We start from the raw sequence: 20,544 nt of genomic DNA on the forward strand, positions 1-20,544 counted from the left end.
TTAAGATATATGGTACTGACATAAAGATATCAGAGTTAAAAATATAAGATAAAACACACAGAGAGAACACGTTTTTTTTTGTTTCTTTACGTGAAATTATTTTCTATATTGTACATACATTTCAAGTTCGGCGTCTCTATTTATAATGAAATGAAGTTACTATGCAACAATGTTCATCTAACACGTTCATCGTAAATTTTAAAAGAAAATACATGAGTTATTGTGCATGCACAGTGAATTTAGTGGACATCCACAAAGTTGGACTTTTACAACACTCCCTCTTGGATGTCCACCTCTTATGATGCCTTACTAAAAACCTTGCTAGGAGAAACCCATTAGGATAAAAACCATATCAAAAGGAAAAAGAGTATATCATTACTGTATACGTGTTTTAAAAACCTTACTAAAAAAACCCAGTGGGATAAAACCATAAGAGAAAAGAGTACAGCCACGTAAACTCCCCCTTAAGTTGACATGTATAGGCCTTCCTCACAAATCTCACAGATGACACATCCCAATACTGTAGATATGCTTTTTGAATGTCGTAGTGGGAAGTGTCTTTGTGAAAAGATATACTGCATTGTCACTCGATCGAATGTATTGAATATCAATACTCTTATTCTTTTCGAGCTCTTGGGAGTATGAGAAGAACTTCGGGGTTATGTGTTTGGTTCTGTCACTTTTTATGTAACCTTCCTTTATCTGAGCGACACATGCGGCATTGTTTTCAAATAATACTGTTGGATCTTTACTAATAGATAGTCCGCAAGTTTCTTAGATATGTTGTGTCATAGACCTTAGCCATACATATTCTCGACTTGGTTCATGGAGTGCAATAATTTCGGCATGATTTGAAGAAGCGGCAACAAGTGTTTGCTTTTGTGAACGCCATGAAATAGCAGTACCTCCACATGAACACGTATCCAGTTTGAGACCTAACTTTATGTGGATCTAACAAATATCTTGCATCTGCAAAACCAATCATTCCTTGTTTTGATCATTTAGGATAAAATAATCCTAAATCAAGTGTTCCTTAAAGATAACAAAATACATGCTTAATTCCATTTCAATGTCTTCGTTTAGGAGCTAAATCTTGTTAATAGATTAGTTAACAAAAGCTATATCTAGTCGGATACAATTAGCAAGATACATAAGAGCTCCTATTGCACTTAGATATGGTATATCAAGATTGAGGATTTCTTCATTACCTTCGCAAGGGCAAAATGGATCCTTTTCAACATTAAGTGATCTAACAACCATTGGAGTACTAAAGGGTTTGCTTTATCTATGTTAAAGCGTTTGAGGACTTTTTTAGTATAGTTTGATTGATGCACAATTATTCCACTTTAAAGGTGCTCAATCCGTAAACCAAGACAATATTTCATTTGTCCAAGGTCTTTCAATACAAATTCATCCTTTAAGTATATCACAGCTTCTTGCATTTCTTTATAAGTCCCAATGATGTTCAAATCATTGACATAGACAGCGATTATAACAAAACCAGATTTGTTCTCTTAATAAAAACACATGGGCATATGAGATTATTCACATATTCTCATTTTGACAAATATTCGCTTAAGTGATTATACAATATGCATCCGGATTGTTTTAACCCATACAATGATTTTTGTAACTTAATCGATATCGTTAGGTTTTGAATTTAGTGCTTTAGACATCTTAAATCCATCAGGAATTTTCATATAAATATCACTATCAAGCGATCCGTATAAATAAATTGTAACAACATCCATAAGACGAATCTCTTAATTTTCAAAAATTGTAAATATTTGAACGTAATTGCATCGATTACAGGAGAATACGTTTCCTCATAATCAATCCCGTGTATTTCTGAAAAACCTTTTGCAACAAGTCGAGCTTTATACCTTACAATTTTATTTTTCTCATTACATTTTTGCATAAAAACCCATTTGTATCCCACAGGTCTCACGACTTCAAGCGTTAAAACAATAGGTCTAAAAACTTTACGCTTACTAAGTGAATTTAACTCAGCCTGCATAGCATCTTTCTATTGGATCTAATCGTGTATATTTTGGCATTCAAAAACGGATCTTGATTCAGGATCCTCAATTCCCTTAATAATTTCACATGCCACAAAGTAAGAAAATATTTCATCAATATTTTTCATTTCATTTCGATTCCATAATCCTACTGTATTCATATAGTCAATAGAGATCGCATATTCTCAAAACCTTCAGAACTTTCTACAAATTAAGAATTTCTTTGTTTGTATTATTTTATGTTTCTCCTTAAACACTATCCTCCAAATTGGGGTCATTATATTCATTTGCTCTCTTTTTCTGAGGATTTTTATCTTTGAAACTGATAGATTTACCACGTTTTAGGCGTGTTTTAGACATATTAGTGACTTCATTCTCAAATTATCCTTTTGGGATTTCAATCCGAACACAACTGGTATATATGATTTAGTCACTCTTTTTGTATCAATGAACACATCTAGTAATTAATTTGCTAAATTTTGTAAGTGTATAATCTCTTACACTTCTAGTTCACATTGTTTTGTGCAAGGATCAAGATGCAACAATGACGGTTCACACTATGTAATTTTCTTTTTCAGTTGTTTATTTTCTTCCCCTAATATTCAGAAGACTGCCTCATAAAAATGACAATCGGCAAAACGTGTAGTAAAAACATCGCCATTTTGAGGCTCAAGATATCTAATGATAAAAGGAGATTTGTAGCCAACATATATTCCCAATCTTCTTTGAGGACTCATCTTTGTGCGTTGTGGTGGAGCAATTGATACATATACCGCACAACTAAAACTTTTTAGATGGGAGATATTTGATTCTTGATCAAATGCCAATGGCAAAGAAGAGTACTTATTATAAGCACTTGGTCTGAAGCGAATTAATGCCGCAGCATGTAAAATTGCATGACCTCATACAGAAATAGGTAGTTTTGTTCTCATCAATAAGCTAGAAGCATTTAATTAATGATTTAGCCAAACTATTTTGTGTAAGCACATGAGTAACAAGATGTTCGACAATAATTCCAATGGGCATACAATAGTCATTACATGATTGCGATGTGACTTCACCATAATTATCAAGTCAAACATTCTTGATTAGAAAATTGTGCTTGTAATTTAATTATCTGAGCAAGAAATCTCGCAAATATCACAATCCGAGTTGATAACCAAACATGTGACCATCTACTGGATGCATTTATTAATGCCATAAAGTATCGGAATAGTCAGCACATTGGGTGTGTAGGTCCACATATGTCACCTTTAATACGTTCAAGAAATGTAGATGATTCTATTTCTATTTTAGCTGGTGAAGGTCTTATGATCAGTTTACCAAGAGAACAAGCTTCACATGAAACTTTATTCATTTGAAAGATCTGCTGCCTTTTTAATGGATATCGATGTGAACTTTCTACGATTCTTCGCATCATTGTTGAACCAAGATAACCTAAACAGTCATGCCATAAGGTTAATATTTGAGAATCTTCTTTAACTACCATGTATGACTCTATCACATTTATATATGTGTAATGTAATCCTGAAGAGAGTTTTAGAAGTTTTTCTAATATGTACTTCTTTCCTGATACGTTAGTAGTTAAATACATGTATTTTTTATTCCCTTCAGTTTCAAATGTGTATCATATCCATGAAGATATATGCTTTGAAACTCAACAAATGTCTTTTGGACTTTGGTGAAGATATAGTATCATTTATGGAAAATTTTGTTCCAAGAACCAAGTCGAGAATGTGTATAATTGAGGTCTATGACACAACATATCTAAGAAAATTACGGACTATCTATAAGTAAAGATCCAACAATATTATTAAAAGACAATGCAACATGTGTCGTTCAGATAAAGGTTACGTAAAAAATGACAGAACCAAACACATACTCCCGAAGTTCTTCTCATACTCATAAAAGCTTGAAAAGCATAAAGATATTAATATTCACTACATTTGATCGAGTGACAATGCACCAGGTCTTTTCATAAAAGCACTTCCCACTACAGCGTTCAAAAAGCATATACATGTCAAATTGAAGGGGAGTTTACGTGGCTGTACTCTTTTTCCTTACTATGGTTTTATCCTACTGAGTTTTTCAAGTAAAGTTTTAACGAGGCAACATAAAACACGTATATAGTAATGATGTAAGGTTTTTAACGATGCAACATAAAACACGTATATAGTAATGATGTACTCTTTTTTCCTTTGATATGGCTTTTATCCCACTGAGTTTTTCTTAACAAGGTTTTTAATGAGGCATCATAAGAGGTGGATATCCAGAGGGGAGTGTTGTAAAGTCCAACTTTGTGGCTGTCCACTAAATTTACTGTGCATGCACAGTAACTTGTATTTCGTTGCATAGTAACTTCAGTTCAGTGACGTCGAACACAAAATGTATGTACAATATAGAAAAGTTCACGTACAGAAACAAAGAAAAGACTTGTTCTCCTTGTGTGTTTTATCTTATATTTTTAACTCTAATATCTTTCTGTCAATATCATATCTCTTAGTTTTATAACAAATTCTGATTTTTTTTATAGTATTCCCACTGGGGAAAAAAAAAAAGTTCTAACTTTGCCACTGTGAATAAACGCAAACACCCAAGTGTGTGGACAATTTTGAAATGAATGTGGATGCAGCATTACTATCAGAGAATACATAAGACTGAAATCTGCTGTTATAACCAAACCAGGAACTCGATTGGCGAGGTCATGGCCACTTTGTCGACAAAATATAGAGAAAGGAATTATGGCAGCAAGCATTACAGAATTTTCCAATGAAACGTCACCTTGTCTTGTACCTTCACATGCATTAGCACCTCCACTCTAGCACAAATGACAAGATCGTTCGCGCATTGAGCTCATCTTGTAGAAGAAACTAGATGTGTTGATCTGAGCAGAAGCACTTCCAAATGCAGATTAATAAGCACTAAATGGTGTTAAGTTGTGTTCATTTAGTGCAAAAGAAAAGATTGAGATGGTGTTGAGCAGTGAAATATTATGTGCGCGCTAAAAAAAGATTGTGATGTTGATTAGCACCTTGTCCAGCCTCCATCCCCAGTTCTCTCGAAAACATGAGGCTGCTCCATCGGAAATGCTTTTCTCCAGTCTGGGTTTTCAATCAAGTAGTCCCACTTTCTGAACAAGGAAAGGAGGCAAAGACTAATCAATAACAAATTGAACAAAAGCCAATTTTGTTATAGGGTATTTGGCATGTCTGCCGCCTTGAACTTTTCACGATTGGCAAGTTATCTCCCGAACTTTTAATTTGGCATAATACTACTATCCCTGAATTTAAGAAAGTAATGTAAAGTGCCTCCAAATTGATTACTGTTGTTAAAATTTAGATGGAAACGCCCTTGTACACGTCATTCGAGCTCGTTTGAATGAAATATTTTTGAATGCCAATTGGAACACATCATATCACGTGCACAAGGGTATTTCCTTCTAAATTTTAAATTGTTAATCAATTTTGGTGCACTATGCGAAACTTCTTCGTTAATTCAGGTGGTAATTTGCAACGATCTAAAGTTCTGGGAGCATCTTGCCAATTTAATTACAGGTTCAGTGGGCAAAATTGTGAAACACCCTATAGGAATGTATTTTGTCCTAAAAATTGCTTAACTGAGTATGGAACCGTAAATTCGAGCAGTATATCTTAAATGTCCTTACTTTCTTTCATTTTGTACAAAGTCTGGAGCCTCAGCAAAAGGGGAAGTAGAACAATTAAGTAGTATATACGAATCGGATTGAGCTCTCAGAAACCTAGCAATCCGTTCTTGATTTTCTGTACTCCTGCATGTACAAAAGTGAACCACAAAGAATAAAAAGACTCCTAACCCAAAACCTGGAACCAATACGCTGGACTTTATTTCAGTGTATAAAGAAGCAAAATTGACTGTTCTCTGTACTGTATTAGAGAAAACACGTTGCCGGAGACATTACATTACACAACCGTACTATGTCGAAAAATGGAAAGAGATGATGTATTTACTTTCCTACTCCTTTCCTACTGTCAATATTCCTCAAAATTTCTCTTTCTAATTCTTCTCTTCTTCCCCCCTTTCTTCTCTGTCCATTTACTATGGGTCCCACATCATATATATTTGTAAACGCAAAAAACTGAATAAACAATGTGAAACTTACCAGCGGCATGGAGCAATTTTGAATGTATCAGTCTGAGTATCATATGTTTCCAGCAACTTGCCATCCCATTTACGGTCCTCATACGCCGCGGATGCTCGAATTCTCCTGATCATTTCATCAGGACATCTTGAAGTGTTGTCAAATCTTGCTGGGATGACTGATCCAGTTGAAGTTTCTACCTGAATTAAACGCAAAAGTAAACATTTCTTTACAATTTTTCTAAGGGCTTCAACCGCACCAAAAAAAAGAAAGAAAGAAAAAAATAAAAAAATAAAAAAAAAGACTAGATCATCATTTCCTAAAAGTGATTAGAACAAAATAATAACAATCATAATAATTAATAGTAATAATAATTTGTCAAGTGAAAATGAATTCCCTGATTTGTGCCTCTAATACTATACAGAGGCCCTCAATACCGCTTCCAAGGCTCAAGTTAAGAACTAGATCAACCCTTGAACACCAAACTTGTGGTTACCATGTATGAATGGGACAGCAAATGACTGGGCGGCCTCAATCACTCAGCTAATCCACTTATCCAACTATAATAATAACATGACCTTTATTACATGCCAAATATTCATAGATCTGCTCCATGCATCACTCTTCTTCACAAAAGGCCATCTAAAATTAAGATTAAAGCCAAGCGCCTCTTGTATTTGATAAAGTGCATCTTGACGATGACAAGCATGTATATTAGAAATGGGGTTGGCTCGTTTAGTTTGAACTTATGAAAGAGTACAATACTACAACAAGCTAGCACTGCATGCCTTTTAAGTTATATGGTGGGCCTTAAAGACCAGTTGGGTAGTGCTTTTGGAGGCCCCAAAAGTCTCCTATGCACAAACACGATCCAAGTAACGTATTTGGTAAAAGACAAAGGTAGTTTGCGTGCAGACATTAACTTTTGACTTCTGCTTCTACTTCTCATTTTGATATAAGTACAAGTAGAACTTCTTCCAAGAGCAAATCTTCAACTAAGCCTACGAGGCCAATCAATCGTACTATGAAATGCATCCAAAAGAATACTTCCTTAGAACCTATAAAATCAAATCTTAGAAAGAACCTAAGGTCATACTAGAGCTCCTATGGCCATGAGGACTGATGCTAAACGCTGATTATTTGCACAAGAACCTGGAACATATAGCTTAAAGAGTCGAGCGCCAAGTATGAAAACCACTTATCTTTTGACTTCTCGAAGGCAAATACAGTTGTTTTGATGGTAGGTAGGCAGGCCGGGGCTAACCTATGGTTTTTGTAAAACATCGGATCATGTGACAGAAGGTTTGCTTTTTCAATAAGAAAAACTCCTTTTGTTGATATATGAATCAACCTTGTGATAGAAGGTTACTATGAGTATTTCCACGAGAAGTTGTATACTTTAACGTCCTCAGATACTTTGAATCCTAAATACCCCAAAATTAAAAAGAACCCAAATATTTTCAGATAATATTTTAGCATGCATGGATTATAAATGAACTCTATTTATCAAAAAACAACAAGGTCATACATTCTAAATGAGGAAAAACAATGGCAACTAAAAGGAAGAATAACTCATGAAACAGAACTGACCACAAAACCACTGAAAATGGGATGTGCATTCTCTTCGGAATCTCTCCAAGTGTTACGCGCAAGAACAAAGAGAGTTTGAAGGTGGAATTTCTCAGTTCTCTTCCTCAAACTTTTAATAATTTTGGTACACAATGGAAGGGAGTAACCATTCAATCTCACATCACTTTCAGAGCTAGAGCTAGAGCTATCATGCTGCATAAAGTTCAACATATTCAAATTAGGTTATTCTGTCTTTGTGTGGATAACAGTTTCGTTGCAAAAACCAATACAAAATAGAGGATCCTGGCCCAGACTTTAGAGGAAGAATCTTCAAAAGCACCAATCACATGCACCTGCATTCAGACATGCAGGCTAATCAATCCATCAAGTAACGACATAAGTCAATCAAAGTTCTTCAAAATAAAAGCAAAATACGTCGAGGTCATCATCAAAACTCTGATGAACAAATGTCGAAAGCATCTGGTTGAGGCCCTTGTCCACAACATTGGGAGAATCCATATGTGCAACTGAGACCCTGTAGTTAATAAATATAACTGGGAACGTCAAAAAAAGGGAAAGTTTGATTTACTTATCAACATCATGAGAAATGGCTTTCCAAGAAACATCTTACATTCCATTTTTTCGATCTCTAATAGCAAAGCCCACGCAGGTAGTTGCTTCATCAGTTCCGACAAACTTTGCATGGGGGAAGTAATGAAAGGCAAAAAAAAAAAAAAAAAAAGGGGGGGGGGGGGGGCAAATCAGAAAAACAGGAATTCAAAGTTAAAAGGGGTGGGGGGGAGTCAAATCAGAAAAACAGGAATTCAAAGTTAATTTAGAAGCTAAGTTAGAATGTGAAGTGCTGCCTTCTACCAATTTTTGCTGTGTCAACCAACCACATTATAAAAATAGCTACCCAATTCAAATGAACTCGTCACGGGTCAGATTGTAAGCGCTAATTTAACATGAAAAGAAAAAAGCAAACCAGAAAAAAGAAAGATATTCATATTCTTAATCTTCACATTAAAGGTAATGAATAAGCATCCAATAACAAGGCAATGCATAGAATGCGTAGATGATAGAACTATAGACTTCTACTGATAGATTTTTTATGGCACCTGCTCATGCTACCATTATCCCCTTAAAGATGGTTAAAAGAAAAGGCTAGTGTTCTTGTTGCCTAATACCACATATAAAAACAGCTGATACAGTTAAAGAAAGATTCACTCGTTGGAATGACACCATATGCTATTTACGCAATAATTAAAACGCCTGTATAACCGAAGATATCAGAAGTTTGCAATTATCTAATTCCCGATAAAAGAAGAAAATAGACATACATCCACCAGTGCAGGATCAACAGTTGCATATTCTCTTTGGAACAAATAGACCCATTTACTTTTTTCTGGTCTTTCTGTGCCAGACTCTTCAGCAAGTGAGAACTTCCTTTCTGGAATAGCCTTGAACGCCTTTGAAGCAGATACCAGTGAAGGGTGCTCCATCAAAGCAAATAAAATTTTCTGTCCATGAGTACAGTTCCATCATCTGTCACTTATCCACTTTATACAACTATAGAAATAGAAATTCTATCAAACTTTGATGTGTAATATGAAATGTCATGCCCATCTTCGACGCCGTTTATGAGGCATCAAATGTAATATGACAAATGAAGTTCATACACTCGTCAATTCATTTCCAAAAAACTTGGCACCTCCTACATTCTACTATTAGTACGTTATGTGTCCTAGGGACAAGTCTTCGCTTGTTTCTACCACAATTTCGCAAAGCCATTCAACACTCCAAACTTGGCACTATTGACACCAAATCATGTACCAAGAAATGTTTGCAGACAAGAATGCCACATCTGTAATGATCAATAATCCTAATGTGTGTACAACCCATTAGGGAGGGAGGGAATAAAAAACCACAGTAATTTGGTCTAATAATGGAGACCAAAAAAATATGTATATATGTTCTTAATGAGCAAAAAGGGACAAATTTTCAATATTTGAAATAGGTTTTGATCCATACATACATGTATATATGTATGATATATATATATATATATATATATATGTATGTATGTATGTAAATGTCATCATCACCTTTTAATAACATGTATATTCTAGAAGAAGAAATTCTAGCCTAAACTTGAAAAATGAGATACTTGCAAAGAACTGTAAAAAAAAATACCTTCCACCATATTCATAATCAACCCAAAACTCCTCTAATGATATCAATAAACAAAACTCAAAACTCCAAACAGTTTAGGCGAGAATTTAAACTTTAAAATCTTGTCTTTTTAGTTTAATTTCTAATACCTCCTTCCCCACTTAGGCCACTTCCAATGAATCAAAGAGACGGTTTTTAGATGAATTAGACGGAAATGGAAATTGGGTTTTGGTGTCTGTGAAGTGTGTGAACTATTGGGATGGATATATATACACACGTATGTATGTATATATATATATATATATATAGAGAGAGAGAGAGAGAGAGAGAGCAAGTGTACCTCCGAAGATGAAGAGTTGAAATCAAAAGGAGCTCCATCGACAAAAATCATGATGTGGGTTTGATGCAAGCTTCCAATTTTGAGCTCCAAAAATGTCTCGAGTTGAACGGAAGCAAAGAATTTTCCAGGAAAATCAGTTGCTACTTTTTTAGATCCTTGAACTCTTTGGTGAAACGAACCCCACGTTGTTTAACGTATGTGTCCCCCAAAATTTAACGTATTTATGTTAAATTGTCAACATTCATTGTCCTCAAAAAGAAAAAAAAAATTTGTCAACATTCAAACAATTTGAAGGTCATATGTGGTCAACTATTTAAAAAGAATATGGACTAAATTTTAATTTGTTTAAAAATTTGAGGACCAACATTCGACCTCTTCTTTTTCTGTCTTTCTATGTTGCTTTTTAACAAAAAGAAAAAAGTCTACAGTAGTAAAGTGAAATATACTTCGGAAAATAAACCGGGAATGACTATGATTTAAAGAGTAAATAAGAGATTAATCTAAAAATAGTAAATAAAGAGAAGTATAGAGGTAAAAAAAGTTTTATACCCATTTATTTCACCGATTTGAGTTTAAAATTTAAATTTTATTACAGTAAAAAGCTCTAAAAAACAATCATATTTAACTTTTTTTGTTACAATAAAAAATTTTCACATAAAATCACATCTTAACTCGAATTAAAAATTCGAATCAACGAACTAAACGGACTCTTATTATTCTATAAAAAGAAGTTTTATTATCAAAATAAAAAATAAATTAATAGAAGTATAAATTTAAGCCGTCCGGTCCGGAAGAAAAATTTCAAACCGGATAGAGAAACGGTCTAACCCAGCTTTAAACTCAAAAAATTTAAAATCAAATTAGATCAAACACAAATCAATAATTATGACATTTAAACGGACTAATTTAACCCAATCCAAACTTACATCTCTAATTTTTATTTTCCATCAAGTACTACTCCAACTTTACCCCCACCCACCTAGGCCCTAGCCACCACTCTCATTTAATTTTTGATTTTTCAAAAAAAAAACCACCAAACACAAAAACCACTTCAAAATTCCCCGCCACCGCCATGGCCATCGATTGCAACTCCTCCTCTTCCGCCGCCGCCGCCACCCCCACCGCAACCACAAACCCAGTTCAGCGAGCCCCACCAAGACCCACAACCACAACTACAACAACCATCTCTCCTCAGACCCAACATATCCCCCGTCTTCCGCCCGAGCTCTTCGCCGCCAACATTCGCCCTCTCCCACCACACCGCAACTACATCCCCGCCTCTGCCTCAGTCTCTGCGCCGCCCCAGGGAATTCCGTACCCGGTCGTCTCCTCCGGCCGCGGCTTCATCTCCCTTCCCAAGTCCTCCTCCTCGTCCCCCGCCGCCGGCGCCGATCAGACCGTCACCGTCGCCAGTCCCAACCCCTCCGGTTACCGGCCTCGGCCCGCGGCGAATTACGTGGTGAGGCCGATCCAACATATTCATCATTATCATCATCATCAGCAGCAGCCTCATCTTGTTGCTGGCCCAGTTAAGGGTGTTCCGGTTTCTATCCAATTGCAACCAAAGGTTCTATTTTTTTTTTTTTTTGTTTAATACTTTTTGTTCTTTGGTTAGATATTTGCTTCTTTGTGTTTGAATTTGAATAATTTGGTTTACAATTGAAGAATTCTAGGCTTATTTGTGTTCCATTTTGTTAAAATAAAAAAATAAAAAAAAATATAAAAAAAAAAAGAAAACAGAGAGAGAGAGAGTAATGCTAGGCTGAATTTGGAATTCTTATGCTTTTAAAAAGAAAAATTGCACTTACTTTAGTAGAAGTAGAAGCAATGTACTTATGAGCATATCGAAAGGAATCCGGAACTAGCCGGATGGGTGCTTATCGATTCGAACCGGGAAGAAAAAAGGTTTGAAATCTTCATCAAATGTGTTGGCTGATTGTTTGTTATTGATTCTTGTTCTTTCAGTGTTGTATTTGGATTATAAATTTGTATCTGAGCCTTAATTAGCATTATCAGAGTGATGCTTTATTACATTTCTGATTTGCAAAATCGTTTTTTTGTGTGTGAAAAGTTTTTGTAGGTGTGCAATTTGTTAGATTTTGTAATTGAACATGTCTTAGAAGTTAGTGTTAGTTTACCAATCCATCTCAAAAGCTTAAACTGTTGGGAGGTGGGCCAACAATAGTTTTATACTTTAACACTCCCCCTCACATGTGAGCTGGACAATGGGCAATCGTGTGGGTAAATTAATTGGAAAGCCCAACACGTGAATATTTAAGCCCGAAATATATTAAAGACCCAACACGTGATGACAATTTAAATGGGGATAAAGAGTGCAATTACGGGGGTTTGAACTCAGGACCTCCCGCTCTGATACCAACAGTTAGAACATATTTTGGGTTCATTTTGTATTGGAAATGTAATAGAGTATGCTCTTTTGGCCAATGTTTATTTGCTTTCTAGTCTTTTTTATATGTGTCAAAATTTTTCTTCTATTTTCATCTGAATGTAACATTTGGAGTTTTTATTTTCATTATCTGTTTATCGTATTGTTTTCTCCATGATCCAGGTACCTCCTTCGCCGTCTGTTCCCGACTGTAATGGCTATAAAGATATGAGGTAATACTTATACCTCTTTTTTTTTTGGGTTTTTTTTTTCCCTTACTGAAGTATATTTTTCTTATTCAACGACATTTACAGTTTTTTTACCCTCTTATGTAGGGACAAAGTTAGAGATGATTCTTTAACTATTGTCAGAGACCGAAAAGTAAGCAAACGACATTTATCTGCACTCAGAGTCTTTTTCTATAAATGCTTAGTAATGTGTAATGGAATGCATTATTTAAGATATTCTGGAAAGGCTATAACCTCATTCCTTACTGAAAAATGATGTTGATACATTTTTTGGGTTGAATATGTTTGTTAGGAAAATGGAAGTCAAATACACTCTCTTTGCATCTTTTCTTACTACCATATTTAGAGTAACAACGGAATAAATTACGAGATAATAGAAGATTTATGCAAATTAAATCTCTCCCGTACTAAAAGTGTAAACCCACCCTTGTTTGTCTTCTGCTAGAAACAAACAATAAAAAATTATCTGGTGGAGGTCTAGTTCACGTTCTTGTTGTCCTTAGCTGTTCAGTTATAAAATTACCTGTTTCTTATAAAGAAAATATAGAAAACAGGTATTGTAATAACTGTTTTGTGCAACACTCTTGAGTTTCTGTCCATAAAGGTAGGCTGGGACAGGTAAGAAACTGTAAATAGTCTGTTTCTGCGATGAGGCGAATTATGTGAAAATATGCCACAGGAGCGACTACTCTGCAAATAGGTTCCAAACACTATTACACAATGTTTCAAAATCTTCGCAATTCTAACTCCTTAACAATAGCATTTCCCGGTAAATTTCTCAATGCATAACTGTCTTTCGCTCAAGCAATTACTATCCATCCCTTATTTCTGTTACGGATTTATGAGATAATAAAGCCTACTAGTTCATGATAAGAAAGAACATTGGACACTTGGAGTGTCTGCAAAAGACTATTGTTATTTTTATTTCTAAATAGTCACTTTGTATCCTTTTTTCGTTATACTGAACAATTAATAAATTTTGTTGTTGATTAGTCTTAATTGTTGCTATTAATTACTTTTACTTGTGTTTGCAGGTTAGAATTACTGAGGACGCCTCCCTCTATGCGCTTTGTCAATCGTGGTTAAGGAATGGTTTTTCTGAAGAAAGTCAGGTTTGTGTTGAATAGGATAACAGCAAGTTCCTTGTGCATTTGGGCGTATAGTATCCGAGTAAAGTTATTTGAATTAATCAACTTAGGGTTAAGTGAATCTTGCTCTTTCTATATAAAGGGCATTCATCATAGGTTTCTAGTCTAGGTCGCAAAAAAAGTGGAATTCCTCTGCTAAGTTAGTGGTGGAGTTTTAAAGTTTCAACAAAACCCCAATAATATAATCTGATTGTTTGGTAGTCTTGTTGCGAAACTGTTGGCTTTAGCACCAGGTGCTTTTATAAAGCTTGTTTGAAAAATTTAGATGGCAATGCAGTTGAAAGTCTAGTTTGTAACAAGTTGCTACTGTCCTCCGCTTCCTTTTTTGGCATCAGGAGTTGGATCTTGATATTGTACTGGAGAGTGGAGACTTGTATAAATCTTAGCTTTTCCCTTTTTTTTCCCATCTGTTTTCGTAATGCTTCATGAATCTTATTTTGTTGCCAGAAACAATATGGTGATGCTGTGATGTCCCTGCCCAGACCTTTGCCCATTCCGATGGCAACCAACAATGAGCAAAAGAAGGAAGGTGAAGAAGACGACAATGATGGTGATGAGGAGGTTGGTTTCTTGGTTTTATTTTGGCCTGATTAGGCAGCTTGGCTAACTTTCAGGATTAGATATATGATGAGATGGGATTCGAAACATACAGACATGTGCATAATTTTGTGTGCATAATGTGGGATATGTATACTGTCAAAAAACAATTGTACATATTTTCATTAGTGAAAATTAATGCTGTCCTGTACAGGAGACTGATCTGTTCTAAGTTTTGGCTTGTTATTTTTCTTTAGGACGAGGAATCTGTCAAGAATCTGAGTGCTGAGGATCTGTTTAAAAGACATTTGAAACGCGCCAAAAAGGTTCGAGCACGGTAAGTTTTAGTTGCGGCGTCTTTTTTTTTTTTTTTTTTATCTCACGCTTTCCATTGTTCATTACCAATTTTATTCTTGTAGTTGTGATTCTTTTCCTTTATTATGTTCTTGGCAATTATTATTCCAACTATTGTGAAAGTATTTTCAGATTAGTCGAACAAGTTAGCTTTGAGAGTACTAGGCTAAGCATTCGTGAATGCTCAAATATATGGTGATACATAAGACGTAAATTTATGCTGCTTGCACCTGCCTAAGATTTAGTGGCTGAGTTTGTCTTTTTTTTTTTTGAAAGGAAGTCTGTCTTTTTTTTTTTTCAGTGGAGGCACAATTGAATTTTTGTTTTTTCACCGTCTGTTTTTTTTTTTCCCCGGTTTATATTTTATTTTCCTCTAAGTGGATGAAATCTACAATTGGGTATGATTGATTGAATAAAGTTTGGCTTCAAAAGGCTTATAACTTTTATAGATCTTAATATTGTGTTCGTTGTGCCGGGCCTTGCTTTAATTGCATGGGGGTTGGTAATAATTTTTGTTATTGAATAAGATCGAAGTTATAATTTGTTTGCTATTTAGTGGGGGCATAGTTGAAATCTGAAAAAAGACGAGGAAAAAAAAAAAAAATATATATATATATATATATATAGTATACAGAAATTGCCTTGCTCACACAGAAAACATCATCTGTTGGTTTAAATTGTCAGGAACTTCTTTAGTTACATATTTTGTCGCACCATCCTTTTCAAAGTATTACGAAACCTCAGGGGTGTTCTTTTTAAAGTTTGAATAGAAATTTTGAATGTAAATTCATATTTTTATGAGAGAAAACAATATAGTAAAGAGTTTGAATTGTGATTCAAATCTATGAAAAGAATGGATTCGGCATTTAGAATTCAAAAACCAAAATGGCATGTTTTGATCCCATAATATGTCCACTTTCTTGTAGCTTTTTTTGGTTCCTTTTTCCTTCGATATATATAGATGGGAAAATTACAGTGTCGTTGGCTCATCTAAATAGTAAAAAAACAGTAGCTTTTGTCTGATGACAGTTGAAATTTTGATCTTGCTATTATTTTGGGTTCCATTGTAGATTACGAGAAGTGCGGCAGAAACGAATCGCGAGGTACAAATCTAGGCTTGCCCTTCTCCTGGGAGAACAGTTCAGGAATGATGTTGCTTCTGGAACTTGATACTTGATCAACAAAGATGACTCTTGATTGTAAACCATTTGCACCAACTGCTTAACTAGTAGATAACCTTGGTTTTACTTTTTCTTTAAGAGTGAAATATGTAGATAGCGGTAAAGCGCTTTAGTAAGTGTGGAATAATCTGATTGGACTTTTCTTTTTCTTTCTCCCAAATTATTGTAGATTAACCGTTTTTAGTATGTGAATAACTGAGTTGTGTGTCTGATTCCTTATTTTGAGTTTTCCAAAAGGGTAGTCTCTGCTCTATTGCCATTTAGTGTAAGACCCGTTTCTGTTGTAGTCATTGGAAGATCTGAGTGCCGCTTATTGATGGGGTCCATGAAGAAGTATCGAAAGCCACTTTACGTCACTGGGTTGGCTACTTGCATGAGGGCCTATCTAGTTTGGATCAAGAAGTTGTGTCACAGCTCTTTGAAGATGGACAGATTCAAGTGTCTCTCGTAAGTAGTTCGATGTGTTGAGGGGTGCCATTGTCGGCGAATTTGGTGGCCGTGATGGGAACACGGTATCATGATGGTGGGGAAAATGTTCACACAGATTACCGTCACTGATCTGCTGCGGATGATTGGTCGTGCCTGTCGGCCTTTGCTAGATAATTCGGGAAATGTGTCATCCTTTGCCACACACCTCGTAAACAGTAGTACAAGGAGTTCTTATACTAGGATGAGCAAGACGCTGTGGATTACCTTATTTGGACTTTTATGTACAGGAGGGTCACGCAGAGTCCCAACTAATACAATATTCATGGAGTTAGCCACGGGCATCTTTCTGACCACCTATCCGAGCTTGTAGAAAATACTCTGAATGATTTGGAAGCAAGCTTTCTTCCTTGTCTTCCAAGATTCTAGCTTCAGCATCAAAGTATGCATAGCTTCTGGTACGACCAGGGGAGGAAGATGTGGTTTGAACGCTAATTAACCACCAGAGATTCTTCTTTGAAAATCCGAATTGTGGGACCCTCCTGTGAAAGCAAACACTCTACTTCAAGCCCGATCCTTGACGCATTCTGTGGGCGGGAACCTGGTGCTTAACCAATGAGAGGTTCTCCTTTCTGCGAGCGGGCTATCTTACGAGCAATGGTTCATTTCATTTCTAGCAATGGTTGGCTGAGCCAAGCTCTTCTTGCAATGGACGTTAGCCAAATGGTGACACAAGGCATGTGGGAGTGTGATTCCATGCTTCTACTGCTTCCCCCCACCTGACAAAGGAGTTGGCCAAGAGATGTCAAGAAAAAGGTATAGTGACGGTGTTCGATTTGGTAGAGATGGAGGATGATGAGAGACGGGAGCTGCTTTAGATGACGGATATGCAGTTGCTGGATGTTGCAAGGTTTTGCAACCGTTTACCCAACATTGACATGACATAGGAGGTGTAGGCGAGCCATAACACGAGGGCCGGAGAGTTGTTAGGCTGCAAGCACTCTTGAGAGGGATCTCGAGGGGAGGACGGAGGCCGGGCCTGTGGATGCTCCCAGGTATCCCAAAGCCGAAGAAGAAGGGCGGTAACGTCTTGTTGGTAATACCAAAAGCAACTCTTTGCTTGCCATCGAAACGGTTTCTCTGCGAAGGAAGTCAAAGGCGAAGCTCGATTTTACGGCTCCTTCGGGAGTATCCCTTCACCGTTGATGCGAAAGGAGGAGGAGCTGATGAAGAGAGCGAGGGAGAGTGAAACAAAAGAAGCCCCATTTTTAGTTTCGTTAGGCTTCCCTGGATCTTCTCCTTATTTATTTGACTCTTAATAGTGGTAGTGACTAATGTGCGATGTTTTTGTAATGCCACAATGAAAACGCCATGCTAGCCGAATATGATTTTGCTGCTGCATGAACTTGATCAACATAGGGCCCGTTTAGTTCGTTAATTCGAGTTTTTAATTTAAGTTGATATGTGACTTTATGTGAGAGTTTTTTATTATAGCAAAAAAGTTATATATAACTGTTTTTGAGAATTTTTTACTATAGTAAAACTCGAATCAGTGAAATGAACGGAGCCAAAACTTTATTTTATAAAGCATTTATATCAACTGTTTTAACTAGTAGATAACCTCAGTTTTACTTTTTCTTGAAGAGTGAAAATATGTAGAGCGCTTTAATTCAGTGTAGAATAATCTGATTGGCCTTTTTTTTTTTCTAGTTCTATTTTCTTTTTACCAAATTGTTGTAGATTAGCCAAGCTAATTTTTCTTGATTCTGTATTTTGAGTTTTCCAAAATGGTATTCTCTATTTTGGTGCCATTGAGAGAAATGTGTTTTTTTTTTTTTTTTTTTTTTTTTTATAATAAAAAGAAGTGGCTTTTCATCGGACGCATGTGTGAATACTACATGCGAATAGCTTACATGAATTTGTATGCTCTATTATTGAGTGACTCGAACCCAATATCTCACCGCCATCATAATAGATATGATGTGCAAGAAAAAAGAAAAAAAGAAGTGGCTTATAGACTTGTAAGTTGGCTGGCAAATAGAACAATTATTCTAATTTTGGCCTGTTTAGGAAACTCCTGAACACCAAAGCAATAATCAAATTTGTAAAAAAAAAAAATATACTTATAATTACTATTTTCTAAATAACTTGCTAAGATAAGAACTGTTTTATCCCTGATTACCGGCCTTAAAAGGTGAAACTTGCGCGTTTGAAGTATGGTTGATTAATGGACTAATAAGACTATCAGTCTTAACTTTAAAACCAAATTGGGATAACATTTGTAATGGATAATTGTCCCAAAAATTCACATAGTTTTTGTTGAAATGTCTACTCTTACATTTTCTCTCATTTGGATCTAAAACGAGTAGAGGTCATATTAAACATCACAAGAAACATATATGTCTATTTAAAGGTGTTTATTTTGTTGCTAATGATTGTTATTTTTATAATTATAGGTATGATTAATTACCTTTGCTACGTGTACAACGAGTGACATGGCATGGCATGTCATTCATGTGAAGTTTCTGAAGAGAAATGAAGTTTTGATGATAGTGAATAACCCTAATAAAATGGTACTATATTTTTTTTTTTTTTTTTTTTTAAAAAAAAAAAAAATATATATATATATATATATATATGTGATCGTTAATGACTGTGAATAACCTTGATGCAATGGCGCTAGATTTTTTTTCTTTCTTTTTTCTTTTTATCCAATTCTTACCACCAAACACGTTTTTTGTGTTTTACAAGACTATCGGATTTTCAACACTAATAAAACACCATCATTTGTTGGCCTTTTTTAGAAAATCTCACATAACAAGCAATATAGGACATGCAATTGGGCCTTCGGTGATACGGAGAAAAGGAAGGGATGATGAAAGAACACGTTGAATGAAAAAGACGGTTTGATTTTTCTTTTATATTCTTTTCTTTTTTTAGGTATTTAATGATCATTTTTAAACTCTGTGTTTAGAATATGTCTTTAATTTAATAATATTATTAATCTGTCGCGTTTATAATTATTAATATAATATCATTTCTAATATAGCTTTATTTATTTTACGGATTAATTTATAGGTGCAAATATCACAACTTATAGACATACCTTTTTCATCCGTTAAAAAATTGACATATATATGTAATTAACTCTTTTTTTTTTTAGTAAAAGTTCAAAATTATAGAAGTGACCTAGTACTTATATATATATATATATATATATAAATTACACTATACGCTTTCATGGTTTATATAAGGATTGTTTTTTTCATTTTTATACCTTGTATTTTGAGTATCAAAAAGCGTATAATATGTTTTGAATTGTATCATATATATATATACCTTCACATTAAATTCATGATAAATCCATACTTTTTCTGGTAAAAGGTTTATTTTGACTAATGAAAATATCTAAATATTCTTTACATTTTGGCTTCTTAGTCTTTTCTTCTTTTTTTTTTCTTTATCTTCTTCTTATTTTCTTAAAATGCATTTAGAATTTTTTATAGTCAAAATTGAATATTGACTGAGAAAAGGTAAGAATTGAGCTTAAAATCTAAATATGAAACATGTGATACTGTCTAAAATACAAATATGAGTTACAATTGTTTGATAACCTTAAAATGCGGGGTATAAAAATATTTGCAAACATCTTCCCTATGTACAAATCCTGCAAGTTTTATGATTTTGCATAATGTGGTAATTAATTGGTGTAAGCCTGCAAGATGCAACTATAGTGAACTTATTGAGAATATTTATACAAAAAAAAAGTAATAGTTATATAATATGATTGGGCCATCGTTGGGAGGGAAATATAATCAAGGATTTTTTTGGTATTTTTTTAGAATATGATTTTTGGTATCTTTCTTTTTCTTTGTGTGTTTATGGTGGGGTTTGGGAGGCTGGAGAAAAGAAAAACAATTGAAAAGGACTACAACCTATTTCCTTGCTCTTTAAGACAATTCTTGTGCCATATTCAAACAAAAACTTCCCAGTGATTGACTCAATCGTTGACATAAGTTTCCTAATTAAATTGGAAATTTACAGGATA

At 34.9% G+C, this 20,544-nt stretch overlaps 2 protein-coding genes and 1 pseudogene across 5 annotated transcripts; 2 read left to right on the forward strand and 1 right to left on the reverse strand.

Moving 5' to 3' along the window:
- Positions 1-3,126: 3,126 nt before the first annotated feature.
- Positions 3,127-10,478, reverse strand: LOC21385985 (protein N-terminal asparagine amidohydrolase). 4 transcript variants are annotated; one of them, XM_024165272.1, is made up of 11 exons: positions 10,217-10,478; positions 9,045-9,224; positions 8,336-8,400; positions 8,140-8,239; positions 8,019-8,057; positions 7,726-7,917; positions 6,157-6,335; positions 5,683-5,805; positions 5,050-5,148; positions 4,812-4,915; positions 3,127-3,455 (listed from the first exon to the last, which is right to left on the reverse strand). In XM_024165272.1, exons 1-10 carry the CDS (start codon positions 10,265-10,267, stop codon positions 4,837-4,839), a joined length of 1,107 nt encoding a protein of 368 aa, XP_024021040.1. In that variant the 5' UTR covers positions 10,268-10,478; the 3' UTR covers positions 3,127-3,455; positions 4,812-4,836. The 4 variants fall into 4 exon arrangements, with proteins under 4 accessions (XP_024021040.1, XP_024021039.1, XP_024021041.1 ...); XM_024165271.1 differs by having other exon boundaries at positions 4,800-4,915; XM_024165273.1 differs by lacking the exon at positions 3,127-3,455 and having other exon boundaries at positions 4,673-4,902.
- A 723-nt stretch (positions 10,479-11,201) lies between these two features.
- On the forward strand, positions 11,202-16,256 carry LOC21385986 (lysine-rich arabinogalactan protein 19). Its single transcript, XM_024165269.1, has 7 exons — positions 11,202-11,783; positions 12,786-12,835; positions 12,938-12,983; positions 13,885-13,962; positions 14,446-14,559; positions 14,793-14,872; positions 15,960-16,256. Exons 1-7 carry the CDS (start codon positions 11,289-11,291, stop codon positions 16,057-16,059), a joined length of 963 nt encoding a protein of 320 aa, XP_024021037.1. The 5' UTR covers positions 11,202-11,288; the 3' UTR covers positions 16,060-16,256.
- Positions 16,076-17,915, forward strand: LOC112091494 (annotated as a pseudogene).
- The last annotated feature ends 2,629 nt before the right edge of the window (positions 17,916-20,544 follow it).

Source organism: Morus notabilis, unplaced genomic scaffold (genome assembly GCF_000414095.1).
Source record: "Morus notabilis unplaced genomic scaffold, ASM41409v2 Scaffold4188, whole genome shotgun sequence".
Lineage (NCBI taxonomy): Eukaryota > Viridiplantae > Streptophyta > Magnoliopsida > Rosales > Moraceae > Morus > Morus notabilis.